Consider the following 21,629-nt stretch of genomic DNA (forward strand, 5'->3'; position numbering starts at 1 on the left):
CAGTGGGCGAGATTCTCTTACCTCCTCGTGGCGTGTTTCTTGGCAGAGGGATGCAGTCCGTCATTGGCTGGCGATGGGATTTTCTGGTCTTGCCGCTGTCAATGGAACTTCCCATTGAATTCACCCCATGGTGCCGGGAGACCCTTGACGGGGTTACACCGTCGGTTTGACCAGAAGATCCAGCCAGCAGGAACAGCTAGAAGACCTCACCCAGTGTTAATGTTTCAGGCCATGAACATCTAAACAAGGAGCAGGGGTAGGCCACTTGGCCCCTTGAGCCTGCTTCACCCTTCAACAAGATCATGGCTGATCTGATAGTAACCCCAAATCTGCAACCCTGCCTACCCCCGATAATATATCACCCCCTTTGTTTATCAAGGATCTATAACAGAGCTTAAAAATATCCAAAGACTCTGCTTCCACTGTATTTTAAGGAAGAGCTTCCAAAGACTCACGAGCCTCTGAGTGAAAACGATTTCACCTCAATCCCCATTTTATGTGGGCAACCCCTTGGGCGGATTCTCCGTTTCAGAAACTAAAGTGTCGACGCTGGGACTGATTTGGTGAACTTCCATGACAACTAAATTGGCCCCAGAGCAATTAATGAGCTGTTAATGGACTAGCACCAGTGCCATGTGGAATGAAAAACGGTGTCCGATTCGCCGGGGTTGCGATTGACACTTGTACTCCACTCCCCACACACACTTATCCCAACCCACAAGATGGCAGCATGAAGAGCGGCACCTCAGTTTGTGGATGAGGAGCTGGAGATCTTGCTGGACACGGCGGAGGAGAGGCGGGGCACCCGGTTTGCCAGAGTACGATGAAGGCTGCCACCTGCCACTGTACACCAGGCATGGGCGCAGGTGGCAGTGGCCATGAGGGCCATGGGCCCTAGAACATAGAACATACAGTGCAGAACGAGGCCATTCGGCCCATCGAGTCTGCACCGACCCACTTAAGCCCTCACTTCCTCCCTATCCCCGTATACTTCCAGGACTGGACAGCAGCATGGGAAGAAGCTGCCTGACCTCAGGGCAGCCCGGATGAGTAGGCAGCACCATGCCCCTGACACCAAACATATCCCACACACCCATAACCCATCACCCAGTGGGTGATCAAACCCCACCCTCCGACAGTCTGCACACTCCCCCCCCCCCTTCACGACATGCCAGCACCCATACCAGCCCCCATGGCCAGGCGCCCTGGCCACAAAGGCCACCTACTGCCCACCCCCTGTGCTGCCCGTGTCCGACTGTTTAACTCTGTGAGCTTTCCGTCTCCCCTCCGCCCCAGGAAAAGGCGGTGCATAACCAGAGACAGCAGGGGAAAACCGTAAGGAGGTCGCCGGACCTGCGGCCTCTCACTGCAGGGAAGCGGCAGGCCCTGGACCCAGTTGGTGGGCCTGGAGAGTGAGTGGTCACTCGGATGCATTGGTCATCCAAGTGAGACCCCGCTGCATTGCGGTTTCCCATGGCATTCGTGGCACCACCACCACCCAACACCCCCCACCCCACCCTCATACCATCCCCACTCCACCGCCATCCTAACGCACGATACAGTCGTGCGTCATATCTTTCAGGAAGACCTGCCAACAAGGTGAGTCCTCCTGGTGTCCCTTGACCCCAACCACAAATGGATACTAGCGATGAGTAGGACATGGATACTGAAGAGAGCCCCCAAATGCCAGCCCGAGTCACCCCGGAGCACCATTCTGGGAGCGACACTGACTTCCTGTCACAGCTGTCTCCAGCACCCTCCACTATCCCAGAGACACTCACCTCGGTTGGGCGCTTTAGCGAAGAGGCTCCGGGGAAACTATCTGCTCCACACATGTGGAATTTTGTCCTTCATTGCCAGACGGATGGAGTTTAAGACAAGGGAGGTCATGCTGCAACTGTATAAGGTGTTAGTGAGGCCACACCTGGAGTATTGTGTCGTCCGGACAGGTCTTGGGCTTCTGGAAAGGGTCGTCCCATTGATAACGGAGGTGGAGACACAGAGCCAGGGATTACAGGAAGGGGTGTCAGCAATCATCCAGCGCCTGCAGGTGCAGTTGGAGGAATCCAACCACCTGTAGGCGCAGAAGGCAGTGCCAACCATGCGTGCTACTCAGGCCAACACCACATCGGTGGCAACTGTGGTGAAGGCCTTGGGATGTGAACGTTTCGGACATGGGTCAAGACATCCAAGGTCTGGGACACTCTGTGTGGGTGGTGGCCGAGGCCCAGGACAGGGCTTCCCTTGACAACATCTGACTCATACCCACGCTAACCCTTTCCACTGTCCACCTGTGTGATCCCTGCATCCGAGCTGGCCATTCCATTGCACGATCCTGCCAAACCCTTGGGGTGGTGGAGGTGGGAATGGGGTCAGGGGGGTTGGGCTGGAGGGAGGGGAAGTACTGCTTGGGGATCCACCTGGATGTATCATTAGGGCCTCTAAGGCCAGAAAGTTAAACAGCAGTTAAGATGGCATGGGTCCACCACTTAGGACAATGTTCGGGGCTATGGCACAAACCTTTATAATCATGATCACTCGTACTTTGTTAAATAAACACCGTGCACAGGCAGCTATGTACCAGGGCCACCTGGACATTACTGTGGTGCTCCAGAGCTGGGCTCAGTCACAATGGGTTATGAATAAGGGTGATCGCACAGTCACTGAGTCATGTGGCACTGTCCCAGAGGGAGATGGCCCAGTCCCTGTGCTCCAAGGCTGCAAGTATGGAGCCTCTGGTTGAGAAGAGAGCAGCCTCCAGGACTGCCTGCGCTAGGTGGCAGGGGGGGAACCCACGGAGTTCACTCCGGTCGCACCCCCATCCCATGGAGCACCTGGGGGCCATCGGGCACCCTGAGAGAGGAGGAGGTGATGGAGACAGTGTCAGCAACTCCGACAGGGGACATGCTGGAACACCATAGAACCTCGGATTCCCCACTGTCCCCGTTGCTGTTCCTGTCCCTGGCGCATCTGATGACAGCCGGCAGAACTGGGTGGCAGCACGTCACCTGGGACACCCAAGCAACAGCCGGGCCCATCCAGGCCTGGATGCTCCAGAGGACGGCCGCCAAAATGGACCCAGGCCACAAGGTGGGATTAGCACAGGCCTCCTCCATTCCCGGTGTACCGCTTGGGGATCCATCTGGATGTATCATTAGGGCCTGTATGGCCAGAAAAGTAGACAGCAGTTAAGATGGCATGCGTGCAACACTTAGGACAATGTTAGGGACTATGGCACAAACCTTTATAATCATGTCCACTCGTAATTTGGTAAATAAACATCTTCCACAAAAGTTGCAGCCGGCCTCAGTGCTCGTTCAGGAGAGCATGATGGGGCTGCGCTGGACTGGGCTGGCTCCAGCGAGGGCACTGGGAGGGAAAGGGGTGGGAGGTGAGTGGATGGTGGAAGTGGCCAAAGAGGGGGCCTGTGGTGGGGGCAGCTGGGAGATGGGCGGATGGTGGAAGTGGTGGTGGACCGGAGCCCCCAGGTCAGACACCGCATATTGCCCCGGTACCCTGCCCCTTCCACTCCCTCTAGCCCAACCCCCCCTGACCCCAGCCCCACCTCCACCATCACAAGGGTTCAGCAGGATCGTGTGATGGAATGGCCAGCTCGGATGAAGGGATCACCCAGGTGGACAGTGGAAAGTGCTACCGTGGGCAGGGGTCAGATGTTGTCAAACGATGTGAAGTATCAGAGGTCAACGCAGAGTGGGTCGTCATCATCCTCCATCCTCGGACCCGCTGATACTGCACCACCAGATAGGAGTCATGGACGGGGTTTCAGGGGATGGGGTGGGGAGGGTTGGTGTCGGATGGGTGGTCATGCGAGGAGCTGGTCGGCCAGTGCGCTGGGGGGGGGGGTGAGAGTACGATGGGATGTTTGTGCCATTGGCCAACCCTCCTAGCCAGTGATCCAGGCCTCCTGTGCCTGCCCGGGCCCCATGCCCTGCCCACCTGGTCCTTCTCCGCATCATCCTCCCTGGCGGACAAGGCCTGGTGTTCATCTTCTCCTCCAGCATGTCGCCTCTCTGCTGCGCGATGTTGTGGAGGATGCAGCAGGTCACCATGATGTGGGACATTCTTCTAGCTCTGTACTGGAAGGCCCATCCAGAGCTTTCTAGGCACTTGAACCGCAAATTCAGGATGCTGATGTACCGCACGATCATGCCCCTGGTCGCTGCATGGGTGTCGTTGTAGCGGGTCTCCACGTCAGCCTGTGGCCTCCGGATGGGCGTCATAAACCACAACCACAGCAGAAAACCCTGTGCCCACGAGCCAACCCCTCACGCTGGGGCACGCCTCAAAGGTTTCAGGAGCCGATGAGTGTACCAGGATGAAGGTGTCTTGCAGACTGCAGGGTATCGGGTGCAGATGTGCATGATGTACAACTTATAGTCACACACCAGCTGCACGTTCATCGAGTGGAACCCCTTTTGGTTTGTAAAAACTGGCCCTTTATGGGCCGGTGCTCATACGACGACATGCAGCCCCTGGACCTGGGGCATCCCGGTGATTGCGGCAAACCCCGCTGCCCAGGGATCCTGGTCGGCTCATTGATCTTGATAAATTGTGCCGACCAGGCAGATAAGGCCTCTATGACACTGCGAATGACGCCGGTGCACCAAGGGCTTTGAGATTCCTGATAGGTCCCCACTTGCCTCCTGGAAGGATCCATGGCGTAAAGGTTCAGGGCGACTGCCACCTTGACGGTCACCGGGAGTGGGTGTCCTTCCCCATACATTATCTGCAGGGGGTGGAAGGCAGCAATGTTAGCCTGGTGCGTACCCTCGTTCCCAACCAGGCCCACTGGGCTCCACGGTGGTCCTAGCCAGCACTGCAGGCCCTGCCCCTGCATGACCTCCCCCCCCCCCCTCCCCGCTCCTTTCCCATCTCCACCTCCACCCCAGCTGTTCCCCCGGCACCCTGCCCTGCGCACCGCACCTCTTGCCATGTCAATGCCTTGCACTTCAGGGGCCTCTGGCCCCTGCACCCGCCTCTGCCGGCAGGGGTACCAGTGGCTGGCCTACCTATGCCAGCAGATCACTCTGCAACCCTTGTCTGGGACCCTCCTATAGGGGCTACTGTGGGTGTCTCTCTTGGGTGGGCCATGTGCAGTCGGTGGGTGGTGCCTGGTTTTAGGTGGAGGGGGGGGGGTTGTGAGGTGGAGGGGGGTGTGGATTGCGGGGGTGGGGGCATGGGGCACCCATTCGTAGGAGCAGCAACCCACGGTTGTGTTTCTGGGAACATCTCCTCGCTGTCCCCAGCAGCCACAGTAACTTTTATAACCACAAGAGAAGTTCGTTGTGAGTAATTCCTCCTAGTGGATGTGGAGCATTGCGGGAGAGCTGGAGAATATCAGGTCCTTCCCGTTAATAATATGCCAATGGCATTTGCTGTACATGCAGAGTGACACCGCTGTTGAGGCACCGGAGCATGGCATCCTGTTGGGCTCAAGGCGCCGGCCACAATTTTCATCTCACACGCGGTTCTCTGCTCAATCGCGTTTCTCGATTTCGGCCTCGCTGGACGGAGAATCCCGCCATTCATTTCTAAACAGTGACCCATAGTTTGAAATTGTCCCATAAGAGGAAACATCCTCTCCACATCCATGCTGTCAAAACCCCTCAGGATCTTATGTGTTTCAATCAAGTCACCTCTTACTCATTATAACCTGTTGATAACCTTTCATCAGAATTAGGAAACGTTCGAGAGGTAAATAGGTTTTAAAGCAAGAACAAAATGGAAGATATTTGAGAGGGTGGATGGAAGGAGCGATTAAATAACAAGTGTTGGCAGTGCAGGGCCAAGGGGAGTGGTAATGGAACAAGTAAAGAAAGAAAAGATGTGCCCAGAGGAAGTATGAATGGCAGAATGATTGATAAATGCCCTCTGACAGCAAAGACCGGAGAAACATTAGAATAAACCCAAAGTCGGCAAAGGAAAAGGAAACAAAATTGGGGCAGAGGTTGTAATCTGAAATGGTTGAATGGAGTGTTGAGTCTGGAAGCAGTGCCGAATCAAGAGACAATGAATTTGTTTCTCAAGCTTACGTTGACTTCACTGGAACACTGCAGGTGGCTGAGGTCAGAGAGGTCAGCATGAGAGCTAGGTGAAGAATTAAAATGATGTGGAGATGCCGGCGTTGGACTGGGGTGAGCACAGTAAGAAGTCTTACAACACCAGGTTAAAGTCCAACAGGTTTGTTTCAAACACTAGCTTTCGGAGCACTGCTCCTTCCTCAGGTGAGGAAGGAACCTTTCATTCACCTGAGGAAGGAGCAATGCTCCGAAAGCTAGTGTTTGAAACAAACATGTTGGACTTTAACCTGGTGTTGTAAGACTTCTTACCAAGAATTAAAATGTCAGACTATTGGAACCTCAGGATCACACTTGCTGACTGAACAAAGAAGTTCCAATATGGGTTTGGCTTCTCCAATGTAGAGCAGACCACATTGTGAGCAGGAAACAGATTGCCCGAAATTGAAATAAGACAGTCCTGTGCATCGTTGCACCTCACATCTTCTTTTATGTTGAGTTGTAGATGTGTTAGATCTTACAACTTGCAACAGAGGCAAGGTACATAGAAGGGAGAGAAGTACTCATGTACTCCAACCACAATTCAACATTATTCAACTGATTAGAATCAGAATGGTTCTGGCAGAGGTTGTGGAGTTAGCCTGACTACCACACCATATCCTTTAACTAGAGGCCAGAAGTTTATTCTAAAAAGAGAGGTGAGTAAATAGCCAACCATTAATACAAGAATACTTGCCTGTGTTAATGTAGACTAAACCTACACAGGCCTTGTATCTCACTCAGAAATTATCCACTTCTCTATAAATTTTTCAAAATTCTCATGTTGCTGAAAATGATATCTTAACAAATTGCAATTCTTTAAAAATGCATGGTTGTCCCTCTTGTGCTATTATCATAACTGTCAGTACTGCAAGGGTTAATGAAGTGTCAAGAGTAGCCACTAGAGGGAGCTACAGTTACAACTATATAAGGCAGTGATGCTAAGCCTTGTGGGAGAGTGTGTGCGGGAGTTAGCTAGTGAAGTACAGATAGTGTAAGTGAGTACTGATCATAGTTTCCAAGAGTAGTAAGATTAGTTGTAGATGAGTATGATGTGGAGATGCCGGCGTGATGGAAGAGGTCTCTGACTTTGTCTATGTAAATGTTTCTGGAACATACTTCTCCATTCACCTGAGGAAGGAGCAGTGCTCCGAAAGCTCTTGTTTGAAACAAACCTGTTGGACTTTAACCTGGTGTTGTAAGACTTCTTACTGTAGATGAGTATAGTTTAGATATTACTAATCAACTGTGTATTCTTTAGGAGTACCTGTTGAAGCCGAGCTGGGCTGAGAGGTGGCAGATGGAGTTTAATGCGGAAAAGTGTGAGGTGGTTCACTTTGGAAGGAGTAACAGGAATGCAGAGTACTGGGCTAATGGCAAGATTCTTGGTAGTGTAGATGAACAGAGAGATCTCGGCATCCAGGTACATAAATCCCTGAAAGTTGCCACCCAGGTTAATAGGGCTGTTAAGAAGGCATATGGTGTGCTAGCCTTTATAAGCAGGGGGATTGAGTTTCGGAACCATAAGGTCATGCTGCAGCTGTACATAACTCTGGTGCGGCCACACCTGGAGTACTGCGTGCAGTTCTGGTCACCACATTATAGGAAGGATGTGGAAGCTTTGGAAAGGGTTCAGAGGAGATTTACTAGGATGTTGCCTGGTATGGAGGGAAGGTCTTACGAGGAAAGGCTCAGGGAATTGAGGTTGTTTTCGTTAGAGAGGAGAAGGCTGAGAGGTGACTTAATAGAGACATATAAGATAGTCAGAGGGTTAGATAGGGTGGACAGTGAGAGTCTTTTTCCTCGGATGGTGATGACCAACACGAGGGGACATAGCTTTAAATTGAGGGGTGATAGATATAGGACAGATGTCAGAGGCAGTTTCTTTACTCAGAGAGTAGTAGGGGTGTGGAACGCCCTGCCTGCTATAGTATTAGACTCGCCAACTTTAAGGGCATTTAAGTGGTCACTGGATAGACATATGGATGAAAATGGAATAGTGTAGGTCAAATAGGCTTCAGATGGTTTCACAGGTCGGCGCAACATCGAGGGCCGAAGGGCCCGTACTGCGCTGTAGTGTTCTATGTTCTATGTTCTATTTATAGCTTTGTTTAAGTTCAAGCTATTTTGCAGTCTTTATGAAAACTGCACCTACCATCCTGAAACAAGCAACACAAAGAACACCTCTAACTGCAGAAGCATTTCTCTTTCTTCTAGACTCTACGAGGAGAAGGAGCAGGCTGAGTTTGAAGAATCACTGAAAAAACTGTTTGAGTCTATCAACAATTTGATGAAAAGTCAGCAAGCGACCACAATTCTGTTGCAGGTCAGTTGGCCAAGTACAAACTAAATTGGAACTGAGCGATCCATATAGGGAGCCTTGGATAAGATGATGGAAGTGATTCTTGGGCAATAGGGTATATTCCCTTCACAGAGAGAAGGAGACATATTCAACCAATAATCATAGAATGACAGGAACAGCACTAACAGCCATTCAGCCTTTCATCCTTGTACCAGCTCTTTGAAGGAACTACCAAATGATCCTTCTTGCTTGATTGTAGTTCATAATGCTACAAATATTTCCTTTTGAAATAGACCTTAAATTTCCTTTTGAAAGTTTCCATTGAATCTCCATCCACCACCTTCTCAGACAATGTATTCCAGATCAAAACAACTCGTGTTTAAAAAATAATTTCCTCACCTACCCTCCCTGGTGCTTTTGCAAATTGTCTTAGATCTGTATCCTCTGGCAACCAACCAGCTAGGGAAAACAGTGTCTCCTTACTTACACTATCAAAACACAGCCCTCAGAATTTTGAACACACCTATTAATTCTCCTTTTAATCTTTTTAAAAAAATTTAGAGTACCCAATTATTTTTTTTTCCCAATTAAGGACCAATTTAGCGTGGCCAATCCACTTAGCCTGCACATCTATTGAGTTGAGACCCACGCAAACACGGGGAGAATGAGCAAACTCTACACGGACAGTGACCCGGGGCCGGGATTGAACCCGGGTCGTCAGCGCCGTGAGGCAGCAGTGCTAACCACTGTGCCTCAGTGCTGCTCACCTTTTAATCTTTTAGCGATCTATTTACATATAAATGTATTTCCAATGCAAAATATAATCACATTCTCTGGATATTAAAAGATAAATGGCATAAGTCACAAAGGTGAGAGAGTTGTGAGTGTACACAGAAAATTGTTCTGATTTGGAAAGCACTACCTGAAAGGACGCTAGAAATGGATTCAATAGACAGACATAGACATAGAATTTACAGTGCAGAAGGTGGCCAAATGGCCCTTTGAGTCCACACGACCCCTGGAAAGAGCCTCCCACATCTCCTTTATTGGGCACTAAGGGGCAATTGATCATGGCCAATCCACCTAACCTGCACATCTTTGGACTGTGAGAGGAAACTGGAGCACCCGGAGGAAACCCACGCAGACACGGGGAGAACGTGCAGACTCTGCTCAGACAGGAACCCAAGCCGTGAATCGAACCCGGGACCCTGGAGCTGTGAAGCAACTGTGCTACCGTGTCGCCCGAATCCTTTGGGGGGAAAAAAATTGAATCATATTTAAATGGGAAAAATTTCTTACGTAGTGCACAGAGATATTTCTTAAATCTCTATATATCCCAAACAGCATCAATTGGCATCGCTTGCAGTTTTACATTTAAAAGATGGTGTCGGCTTTCCAATCACTGCTGCATGAGATCAAATTGAGAGGTGCAGTGAATATAAAGTCTGCACAGAACTTTCAGTTTGTGGTAGGCAGATAGACATAAAAATCCATCAAGCTCTCTCCATCAAACAGTTGTTCCAAAGTAAAACTGGTTGACTCAAAACTGGTATCCTCGGGGAATCAAAGCAGCAATTCTACTCGAGCTATTAAAATGGGGAACATGATTGAAACCTAGCAGGGATGGGTCGTAACCTCGCATATGGAATGGAACAAGCCTCCCGAGGTTTAAAGAATGCTTGATATTTCATCAAAACAATGACAGCTTCAATATACACCTTACCATCAATGCTCAGTCTAGGTAGATAATTGATGAATGTGGACTGGAGGTTTGCACAGCTTCACTAATGCAGTTCAATGATTTCCTCATCCCAGGTGGCTTCTTTGAAATACCTACCATCAGTACTGCATGATGTAGTGATGGTCTTCGATGTCAAGTTATTGAGGTAAGATGAACCTTGTTGAAGAAGTCTTTACACTTTTTTTTATTGGGACTCAGTGGGAAATGGGAAGGGAATGGATGATCTTTGCTTTCAAAATTGCTGATTACATCACCTCAAAGCCCTCATCACCATAGATTGCTGTTTATATTAGCAGTGCAGTGGCTGTTAGGCAGAAGCAGATAAACTCAGAGACATGAGACATCGGGAACATCACACATTTGTGATGTAAAGGTTTAAAGCATTGTTTACATCATTATCTCACATGTCCATTACCAAAGAGAATAATTGACAATTACCAAATGTGATACTTCAGACATTTGCAATTGAAGGACAAAATGCCATGAATAATTTGAAAGATTTAGTTTGTGAACAGGAAGAATTAATACCATTACGTCGCTGATCATTTGCTGAGGTCCAAACTTACCCAGTATTCCTCCATGGTGGATCTAGAACAAAGTTATTAAAGCAGGCTGTTGAAATTGAGCCTCCCCAGTAACTTCTTTCTCTTCTAAAACTATTTTGGTATGAATTTTGGAATAATCAAGATGAGAGTTGTCAGTGCATGTAAATAGAACACTTTCCATTGCAGTCATGCAACCTAAGAATTGATCAACCTCAGCTGAAGTTCAGCTAGGTGCTGAGTATGTCTCCCTCTTTTCTTCCCCAGTCAATATATCTCAGTGCCAATGCTGAAAGCACCATGCCTAGCCCAATGTGATCTTTCCATTTCCTACACCGGTTTCAATAAGGTTGCTAAATTAAGGGCAGATATATGGTCCTTACCCAGTCAAACTGATTTCACATTGGATCCTTTCAGCTGCCGGGCAGAGAAAAATTTCATCTCATCAGTGTGGGCTGAAATTGAAGCTAGCTCACAGCGATGAAGGCCCAGTGAATCCAATTTCAAAATAAGATGCTCATTTTCTGAAGAAAAAAACATTTTTTGCGCAGCAAGTTGTTCTGATCTGGCATTTACTGCCTGGAAGCACGGCTGAAGCAGATGCAATAATAATCTTCAAAAGGGAATTGGACAAACATTTTTGTATCGTATCATTCCATGGATGACTTTAATAGCATTCATATTATTAACAATAAGCTAGAAATGCACATTGAAATGTTGAATCCGGATGATGGAGAATGAACTCCTGAGTAAGCACTGCAAACTGATTCATGCTTCAGAAACGTTCTCTCAGGAGAAACAGTATGCTTTGATGGCTTTGACTGGCTGAATTGATGGATCCCTGTGCCTTGCTTTGTGTGGAGAGTTAATAAACAGATAGAGTTGCCTGCTGTGCTTTATGATTTTATGCTGCAGCTTGACCTGACTGGCATACCCAATGAGCAACAGACCAGAGTTACTCATTGCATGACCTTAGCATAGAATGATAATCTGACACAAATCGGGCTGAGACGATCCTTTCCACTTCTTGTGGGTTGATGAGGTCATTAGCAGGAGAATTTATTCAAACTGGAAGTGGTCTGCACCGATTCTTTCAGTTATTAGTCTATTCAAAAATGGACTCCTTGGAATAAACAGAAATATTTACGCAGCATCTTTGCATGTCCTGGGGATGCCTTTGCAGGCAAGGAGTCACTTTGGACATGTTGTCATTGCTCTAATGCAAGTTACGTGCCGCAGCCAATTAGTATACAGCAAGGTTTCCCAGGCAGCAAATAAGATGGATGACAATTAAATCTGATTTTGGTGGTGTTAGTTGAAGGATGAATATTTGTCAGGACGTTTGGCGAACTCCCCTGCTCTCTTCATATGATGGCACGGGATTGTTTTCATCCATTTGCAATGGCAGACAGGGCCCTAATTGAGCATTACCCTGTACCCTCTCACCCCCTCTTTACATGACAGTGCAGCACGCTTCAACACTGCACTGAAATTATAGTGTAGGTTATGTGCTCCAGTCTGTCATGACTTAAAAGCGTAACCTTTTGACTCAAATGTGAGAGTGTTACCAACTGAGTCGCTTTCAACTAAATAGATTCAAACCACATAAACAGTCATTTCTCCTTGGTGTTTTTCAGCAGTTTTCCATTGTAAAACAAATGACAGAAATGCAGTTTAAATTTGCACTACCACAGAGGATAGCTGAGGTGAATGCAATGTAAAGGGAAGTGGTTACATGAGAAACTAAGGGATAGAAGTATATTCTGATAGAGATAGATCAAGAGGGGTGGGAGGAAGCTGGTATGCAGCACACACACTGCCAATGACTAGATGGGCTGAATAGCCAAGTTCTGTGCTGTAAATACAATGATGTAATACTGCTAGTAACCACCACATCCTCTGTACTGGCAGGAGCCCATCTTTATTGCTTCTCCTCTTCTATATCTTACCCATTAAATTAAATTTCCCCTCATGCCCTCCCACCCGAACTCAAATCTGTACTTTTCTCTCCAGTTACATCTCCTTTCTGCTTTCTCCAAGCTCATCTTGTTCATAAGACCAATATGCTGCTCCCTTGAACTCATTCATACCAAAGTGCTGAATACCCAACCGCTCCTATGACAACATTACCCAAGGATCAAAGCAGTAAGATCCCTCATTGTGTGTACTCGATGCTCTGAGTTTAAAATCGGGTAAACCTAATATTTAGGTGCCGATATTGCAATTCATCATCTACCCATGGCCACTTCTGCTCAAGGTACATAGAACATAGAACATAGAACGATACAGCGCAGTACAGGCCCTTCGGCCCTCGATGTTGCACCGACATGGAAAAAAAAAACCAAAGGCCATCTAACCTACACTATGCCCTTATCATCCATATGCTTATCCAATAAATTTTTAAATGCCCTCAATGTTGGCGAGTTCACTACTGTTGCAGGTAGGGCATTCCACGGCCTCACCACTCTTTGCGTAAAAAACCCACCTCTGACCTCTGTCCTATATCTATTACCCCTCAATTTGAGGCTATGTCCCCTCGTGCTAGCCACCTCCATCCGCGGGAGAAGGCTCTCGCTGTCCACCCTATCTAACCCTCTGATCATTTTGTATGCCTCTATTAAGTCACCTCTTAACCTTCTTCTCTCTAACGAAAACAACCTCAAGTCCATCAGCCTTTCCTCATAAGATTTTCCCTCCATACCAGGCAACATCCTGGTAAATCTCCTCTGCACCCGTTCCAAAGCTTCCACGTCCTTCCTATAATGAGGCGACCAGAACTGTACGCAATACTCCAAATGCGGCCGTACCAGAGTTTGGTACAGCTGCATCATGACCTCATGGCTCCGGAACTCAATCCCTCTACCAATAAAGGCCAACACACCATAGGCCTTCTTCACAACCCTATCAACCTGGGTGGCAACTTTCAGGGATCTATGTACATGGACACCGAGATCCCTCTGCTCATCCACACTACCAAGAATTTTACCATTAGCCAAATATTCCGCATTCCTGTTATTCTTTCCAAAGTGAATCACCTCACACTTCTCCACATTAAACTCCATTTGCCACCTCTCAGCCCAGCTCTGCAGCTTATCTATGTCCCTCTGTAACCTGCAACATCCTTCCGCACTGTCTACAACTCCACCGACTTTAGTGTCGTCTGCAAATTTACTCACCCATCCTTCTGCGCCCTCCTCTAGGTCATTTATAAAAATGACAAACAGCAACGGCCCCAGAACAGATCCTTGTGGTACGCCACTCGTAACTGAACTCCATTCTGAACATTTCCCATCAACTACCACTCTCTGTCTTCTTTCAACTAGCCAATTTCTGATCCACATCTCTAAATCACCCTCAATCCCCAGCCTCCGTATTTTCTGCAATAGTCGACCGTGGGGAACCTTATCAAACGCTTTACTGAAATCCATATACACCACATCAACTGCTCTACCCTCGTCTACCTGTTCAGTCACCTTCTCAAAGAACTCGATAAGGTTTGTGAGGCATGACCTACCCTTCACAAAACCATGCTGACTATCCCTAATCATATTATTCCTATCTAGATGATTATAAATCGTATCTTTTATAATCCTCTCCAAGACTTTACCCACCACAGACGTTAGGCTCACCGGCCTATAGTTACCGGGGTTATCTCTACTCCCCTTCTTGAACAAAGGGACCACATTTGCTATCCTCCAGTCCTCTGGCACTATTCCTGTAGCCAATGATGACCTAAAAATCAAAGCCAAAGGCTCAGCAATCTCTTCCCTGGCTTCCCAGAGAATCCTAGGATAAATCCCATCCGGCCCCGGGGACTTATCTATTTTCACCTTGTCCAGAATTGCCAACACTTCTTCCCTACGCACCTCAATGCCATCTATTCTAATAGCCTGGGTCTCAGCATTCTCCTCCTCAATATTATCTTTTTCTTGAGTGAATACTGACGAAAAGTATTCATTTAGTATCTCGCTTATCTCCTCAGCCTCCACACACAACTTCCCACCACTGTCCTTGACTGGCCCTACTCTTACCCTAGTCATTCTTTTATTCCTGACATACCTATAGAAAGCTTTTGGGTTTTCCTTGATCCTACCTGCCAAAGACTTCTCATGTCCCCTCCTTGCTCGTCTCAGCTCTCTCTTTAGATCCTTCCTCGCTTCCTTGTAACTATCAAGCGCCCCAACTGAAACTTCACGCCTCATCTTCACATAGGCCTCCTTCTTCCTCTTAACAAGAGATTCCACTTCTTTGGTAAACCACGGTTCCCTCGCTCGACCCCTTCCTCCCTGCCTGACTGGTACGTACTTATCAAGAACATGCAATAGCTGTTCCTTGAACAAGCTCCACATATCCAGTGTGCCCAACCCTTGCAGCCTACTTCTCCAACCAACACATCCTAAGTCATGTCTAATGGCATCATAATTGCCCTTCCCCCAGCTATAACTCTTGCTCTGCGGGGTATACTTATCCCTTTCCATCACTAACGTAAAGGTCACCGAATTGGGGTCACTGTCTCCAAAGTGTTCACCTACCTCCAGATCTAACACCTGGCCTGGTTCATTACCCAAAACCAAATCCAAAGTGGCCTTACCTCTTGTTGGCCTGTCAACATATTGTGTCAGAAAACCCTCCTGCACACATTGTACAAAGAACGACCCATCCAATGTACTCGAACTATATCTTTTCCAGTCAATATTAGGAAAGTTAAAGTCTCCCATAACAACTACCCTGTTACTTTCGCTCTTTTCCAGAATCATCTTCGCCATCCTTTCCTCTACATCTCTAGAACTATTAGGTAGCACCATATCAAACTGGTGCCCTTACTTCATCATCATGGTAGGAGCATTGTGCTGCATTTCCTTACTGGTGACTGCCTCTTTGTACTGTTGACTGCATTTATGCTCATCTATGGTCAAACAGCTGAGGACATGTATCGCGGTCAGACTTCTGTTCTTAAGGGCAGTTTGTCCTTCTCTAATGGAAGCTGTATTAAATAATATTGCAACTTAAAACATGGAATATGCAACATCAGGGCAGAGCGAGGCTTTCAGGGTGAAAATGTGGCACTGGAGGCTTAGTGTCCTCCTCTCCCCTCTGATCACATGTCCCCTCCTGCAGTCACTCCCTCCCCCCCTCTCCTGCCCCTCTCTGCTCCGATTTCTCTTGGTTTTTTTCATAGAATTTACAGTGCAGAAGGAGGCCATTCAGCCCATCGAGTCTGCACCGGCTCTTGGAAAGAGCACCCTACCCAAGCCCACACCTCCACCCTATCCCCATAACCCAGTAACCCCACCCAACACTAAGGGCAATTTAGCATGGCCAATCCACCTAACCCACACACCTTTGGACTGTGGGAGGAAACCGGAGCACCCGGAGGAAACCCACGCACACACGGGGAGAACGTGCAGACTCCACACAGACAATGACCCAAGCCGGGAATCAAACCTGGGACCCTGGAGCTGTGAAGCATTTGTGCTAACCACTATGCTGCTGTGCTGCCCACGGTTTCTTGGTCTTCTCTTGGAAACAAAAAAGTATTTCAGTTCGCAGGCATATGCTAGCCAGACGTGCAACTGCAACGTCAACTGCATGTGCTTGGCCGCAACATCAGGTGAGCATGCGCCACACCACTTGTGTGGGGTTGGATCCTATTTAGACTCAGCCTCCAACTACTGTGTCAGCAATCACATAAAATAGAAAGAGCTCTGTCCAGCAATGTCCTCTGCTGGTGCATCTGAATGGAAATCAATCCAATATTATCGGTGTGAACCTGTTGAAAATGAAACTGTTAACTTCTCTTTATTTTCTCAGACTAATATGACATTGTGAGATTATCCAAAATTGATGGCTACTCTATCATGCTGACATTCTGTTCAATATTGTAAATAACCTGTGTCTGCCTGGGATTGAACCTCCTATGAACCAAGCACAACTTCATTGTGTCATGATGTAAATTAGCTGACCAGAGGGTGGTACGGTGGCACAGTGGTTAGCACTGCTGCATCACAGTGTCAGGGTCCCTGGTTTGATTCTGACCACGGGTGACTGCGTGTGTTTCCTCAGGGTGCTCCAGTTTCCTCCCACAGTCCAAAGATGTGCAGGTCAGGTGAACCATGATAAATTGCCCATAAATTAGGTGGGATTACGGGGCTAGGAGTGGGGGATTGGGCCTCGGTGGGGTGCTCTATCGCAGCAAGACCCGGTTCAGACTTGATGGGCTGAATGGCCTCCTTCTGCACTGTAGTGATTCTATGAGTACTCTCTCAAGGCCAAATAGACAAAAGTCTTGAAACATGATAGCGTCTGCTAATGGGCTTCAAATCTTCCTATTGCATTTTTAAGCTGCTAAAGAGTCCTTTCTCCTTCCTCTGTAGCCAGCTCTTGTTGGAGTTTTACACCAGCATTCCTCCCAATAAGCTACAGAAACAGATGATCCAGTCCATGACAGAGATTGTGCGCAGTGAGCTCTTCAAGAAGAAAGGTACGTCTGTCAAAACGACCATGAATTAGCATATTGCTGTGGCTGGGAGATGCAGGAGGAAAAGAAGAGAAATTGTACTTGTGATGGGGATGTGGGTTAATTTAATTGTGTCATTGGTATTCTGAAATGGAGGCACAGCTCCCACCACCCACACCATCCCCTCTCACCATGGGCAGCTGCTATTATTGGGTAAATTGCTAGAATAATTTGCTAGTATTATAGGCGATGTTGAACAGTTCAAACAGTATGAAACCCATAGGGCTGGATTCTCCATTCACCAACACGGTGTGGGGGTGCCTATAATGGGAAACAGTATCAGTTGGCAGCCAGGAAGGAGGATCCCGTTGCCAGTGGGGTTTTCGGGTGCGGCAGGATGGAGAATCCCGACCATAGTTACTGATTGACTCCTCTGTTTTCAACCAAAACCAGGTATTTAAGCATTCGGTCGGGCGTTTGCAACTCGTTCGTATGTTTAGTGATTTTAGTATAACTTCAAACATTTAAGATAGGCAAGGGTTAAGTGGTGATCTCCTGTTTGTAAAAAAAGATGTTGGTTATTTTGTTCTTTTGGTTTTACCGTGTATTGCTGACAAATTGCATTAACATCAGGGAACGAGCTAAAAGGGGTAGATACCTACATACTACCAGAGTCTTTGGGTTATCTTTGCTCTAAATTGACAATTTGCAAACAAATATTTTGCATCATCCTCTCTCTTTATTTGATATTTTGGATGAGTGCTTCCCATCCTCAAAACATGTCTAAAGTTGAATTCCACGCAGCAGAAGTTCGATACAATATGGCTACCACTACTGAAGCCCAGCAACAACAGACTGAGAGATATCAGCAAGTGTATAGGATAAGATGTTTATGATGCTTTGCTTTACCTGATGATTCAGTGCAAATCATTTTTCCTTTAATTGTTGTTCATGTTTACTTTCAGTTGACAGCTGCTATTCCCACATTTCATCTGTGCATAAATTTGTCTTGGCCGCAAGCTTTTAGCCATCTGCAGAGACTGATCGATGTGACAGCAGAGAGGATATTATGATTGTGTTTCATTAGCAGTTCAATAATCACATAATCATATTCAATCATTGATTTTCTCCTCCTACTGAACAAGGTTTCGAATTTGAATGCTAGCACCACAGATAAGCCGAAAAGACATTTTGTTGTGAGGTAGTTGCTGGTTTCCATTATATTTCTTCAACACTTGTAGAGAATGGAGGATGGCATATGATATCACAACTTGCTTTGTCAAACCCTTGGTTTGAATGCACTCCCATACTGGTTCAAAATGTAACTCTTCCGACTTCTTCCATCGGGCAGGAGATACAGAAGTCTGAGATCATGCGCGAACAGACTCAAAAACAGCTTCTTCCCCACTGTTACCAGACTCCTAAATGACCTTCTTATGGACTGACCTCATTAACACTACACCCTGTATGCGTCATTTGATACCGTTGTTTATGTAGTTACATTGTGTACCTTGTGTTGCCCTATTATGTATTTACTTTTATTCACTTTTCTTCCCATGTACTTAATGATATGTTGAGCTGCTCGCAGAAAACTCCTTTTCACTGTACCTCGGTACACGTGACAATAAACAAATCCAATCCAATCCAATTTTAAACAGTCCAATTTCTTTTGGTTCGGAGCCCACCTTACCAAGTCACCTATAAATCAGAGCTAATTGCCACCAATTTATCTAGTATGAAAAGCAGTGGATATGGCAGAGCAGTGCATCAAATAGAAATGGGAACATTTTTCTCATTAATTATTTTCTGATGGAATGCTGCTCTGTGCTTCATTGCCTTTATGCCCTGCAATGGTCAGCGCAGAGCCAGGGTACAAAACCAGCAACCTCTGTTCTAACGTTGGAATTATTATCATCAGGAAGGAAAAAGGGGAAAGAAATGCAGGGTTTTCTCTCACGCTCGCCCTCGGTTTTCGACTTCTCATTTCAGAACAGTCACATGACAGACTCAGTGAAAGAGCAAATGCAATCCAATTTGATCAGCAACTCCAATGTATTTAACTGATCCACAATTGAGAATGAACTTCCTCATCTGCCTCTTGTGGATGAATCTCCTCCACTTAGTTTGCAGCAACTCAGTAAAACATTACTGTCTATTTACAACAGCATTACTGAGGATTTCGAACCTCTTTTATTTTTGCAGGGGTGAAGCATTATTGTTGAGTGCCAAATTATTGTCACGCTTGTGTTGATTTGAATTGCTCGGGATGAATAAGCCAGAGAACATGCAGTTTCAAAATTTGAACACAGCTTAAAGAAATCTGCAGAAGTGACCATGAAACCATGAAGTCCCTCGGTTTAACAGGCCCCCAACTCCCGCCCCAACTCCCACTACGAGTCCGGGTTCATGAATGGGTAGAAATCAATGCAGTCTGTCATGACAGGAAACATGGTGGCAGGGTCCACCAAATCGTGGCAACGGAGAAACTTGCCTCAATCAAGCTGGAGCGCGGCAGGGGCTGATGGGTGATTCAGCTACAGGTGGCAAGATGTTAATTTGGCTCATTAACACAATTTTGGAGCTTTTTGATGTACCTTGTAGTTGACACAGCAGATTGCTTTGCAGAGGTGATATTTCCGTGGTTTCAGCAGCACCATTATGCAGAGATTTTAATCGCATCCGCTTATATTTGTCACAACCCTTAATTAATATGATCAGATGATCGTTCGTGCAAGTTCAGCCCAGGACACTTCAGCGTGTAATCTGCACTCCATGATGACACTTCATTCAGTGCAGTGCTGCAGTGCAGTGTCAAATCGGGCGTGATTTCCCAGGTGCTTTCCGATGATCAAGCCAGCAAGATTGCGGCCTGAATTTAACTGCACTTAGTGTCGGAAATGATGTTACATGAGGCTCATGGTGGAACTGGCTGTCCACCAACTGATTGGCTGGAACTGCACCCTGCAGCTCCCCACTAAACATTCCCTCCATACATCGGGGATGCCAGCCTGGCTAGGCTGCTGGATGCCGTGGAGGCAAGATGGGACACCCTGTTCACCCAAGAGGGCTGGAGGACCAGAAATAGGGCCCCCAATGACCATGGAGATAGTGGAAGTGGCCATCAATTAGGGCAGCGTGACCAGGTGGACTGCTGGCCAGTGTCAAAAGATTAATCACCTCCACTGAGCTGTAAGGGTAAGTTAATGCCAGCCCCTGGCTTCAGTGTTGCATGCCAATCCCCTGACCTCCAGCACCACACCACCCCCCCCCAACAAGCCAGCAGCTGGCACCGTGCACCCCCACCCCACAGCACATCATTGCACTTGTGCCCCAGCGCACCCTTGCACCCACCAAAAAAATCACTCCAAGCCCATGAGCGATGCCCAGAAATGCCATCTACTATAGACCCCCCTGAATATATCAAGGGTGCGCGGCTCACAATGCCCCCCTCTGTTCCTGCAGGAGAAATTGGCCTATAACAGGCGTGAAAGGACCTAGACTGGCGGCAGGGTACTGGACATCTGAGTTTTTACCCTCTACGAGGAATTGTGCCTGGAGATCATGGGGGTGACCAAGGAGAGAACAGTCACTGACAGGGAGGTTGGCCTGCACCGCAGGATCCACTGCCCCTTCACCCAAATGATCTGTCTCAAGTGAGTTGTTCATGTCAGACAAAATGATCCTTCCCATTCACTGACCACATGTCCATTCCCTCGCAGGATCCAGGATCCCCATCGGATCAGGCCGCCACATTGGAATCCGAGAGCACGACAAAAGCATCGTAAGTGGTGGTGTCCAAGGCATGGTTCAGGCAGCGTTGACCATGGCTGAGGGTCTTGACATCATGTCCCAGTCGCTGAGGGACGTGTCGCAGACCCAGGTGGCCTTTGCTGATGCACTGCAGAACATGGCCCAGTCACTGAGGGACATGTCCCAGACCCAGGTGGCCTTTGCTGATGCACTGCAGAACATGGCCCAGTCGCTGCGGAGCATCGTCGAGGGTGCCAACACCATGGTGTTGACAATGGGGAGGCACCAGGACCAGCAGAGGCAGATTACGCAGAGGTCTCTGATGCTCACTCCAGTTGCCTCTCCATCCCATGGAGACCCCAGGGCCCGACAGGCACCATCCAGGAGGAGGGAGCGCTGGGGGCCGACAAGGGCCTGCCACCAGGAAGACGATGGCAGTCTCCACTTCACCCGATCTTTACAGCAGGCCTGCCTATGCACCCCATCCCTGCTGCCCTCTGCTCTTCCCAGCCGTTCCCCCTGGGCACAGTTGTCCTGCAGAAAGAATGATGCAGACCCCATGCAGGTGATGATTTTGAGTGCACTGTCAGCCAAAAGACAGGAGTTAGATGTTGGCATAAACTGAGGAGCACCAGCGTTTTCCTCACAACGGGTTATCTTCACTCTCCTGCCTTGCACTGTGACTCGCTTATTGTGTCAAGACAGGCCCATCGCCCTGCGATGGTGTTACACAGAGTCCAGGGGAAGGATCAGGACAGTC

The 21,629-nt window shown here is 47.9% G+C and overlaps 1 protein-coding gene across 1 annotated transcript in view; it reads left to right on the forward strand.

Moving 5' to 3' along the window:
• The window catches only part of LOC119965058 (dedicator of cytokinesis protein 2-like), a 759,716-nt gene that overhangs the window by 238,481 nt on the left and 499,606 nt on the right, over positions 1–21,629 (forward strand). Inside the window, exons 23-25 of the mRNA XM_038795299.1 lie at positions 8,295–8,403; positions 10,195–10,265; positions 17,037–17,143. Of these exons, the coding sequence (XP_038651227.1) occupies positions 8,295–8,403; positions 10,195–10,265; positions 17,037–17,143 (287 nt within the window). The remainder of the gene's footprint in view (positions 1–8,294; positions 8,404–10,194; positions 10,266–17,036; positions 17,144–21,629) is intronic.

The sequence above is a fragment of the Scyliorhinus canicula genome, chromosome 4, assembly GCF_902713615.1.
Source record: "Scyliorhinus canicula chromosome 4, sScyCan1.1, whole genome shotgun sequence".
Lineage (NCBI taxonomy): Eukaryota > Metazoa > Chordata > Chondrichthyes > Carcharhiniformes > Scyliorhinidae > Scyliorhinus > Scyliorhinus canicula.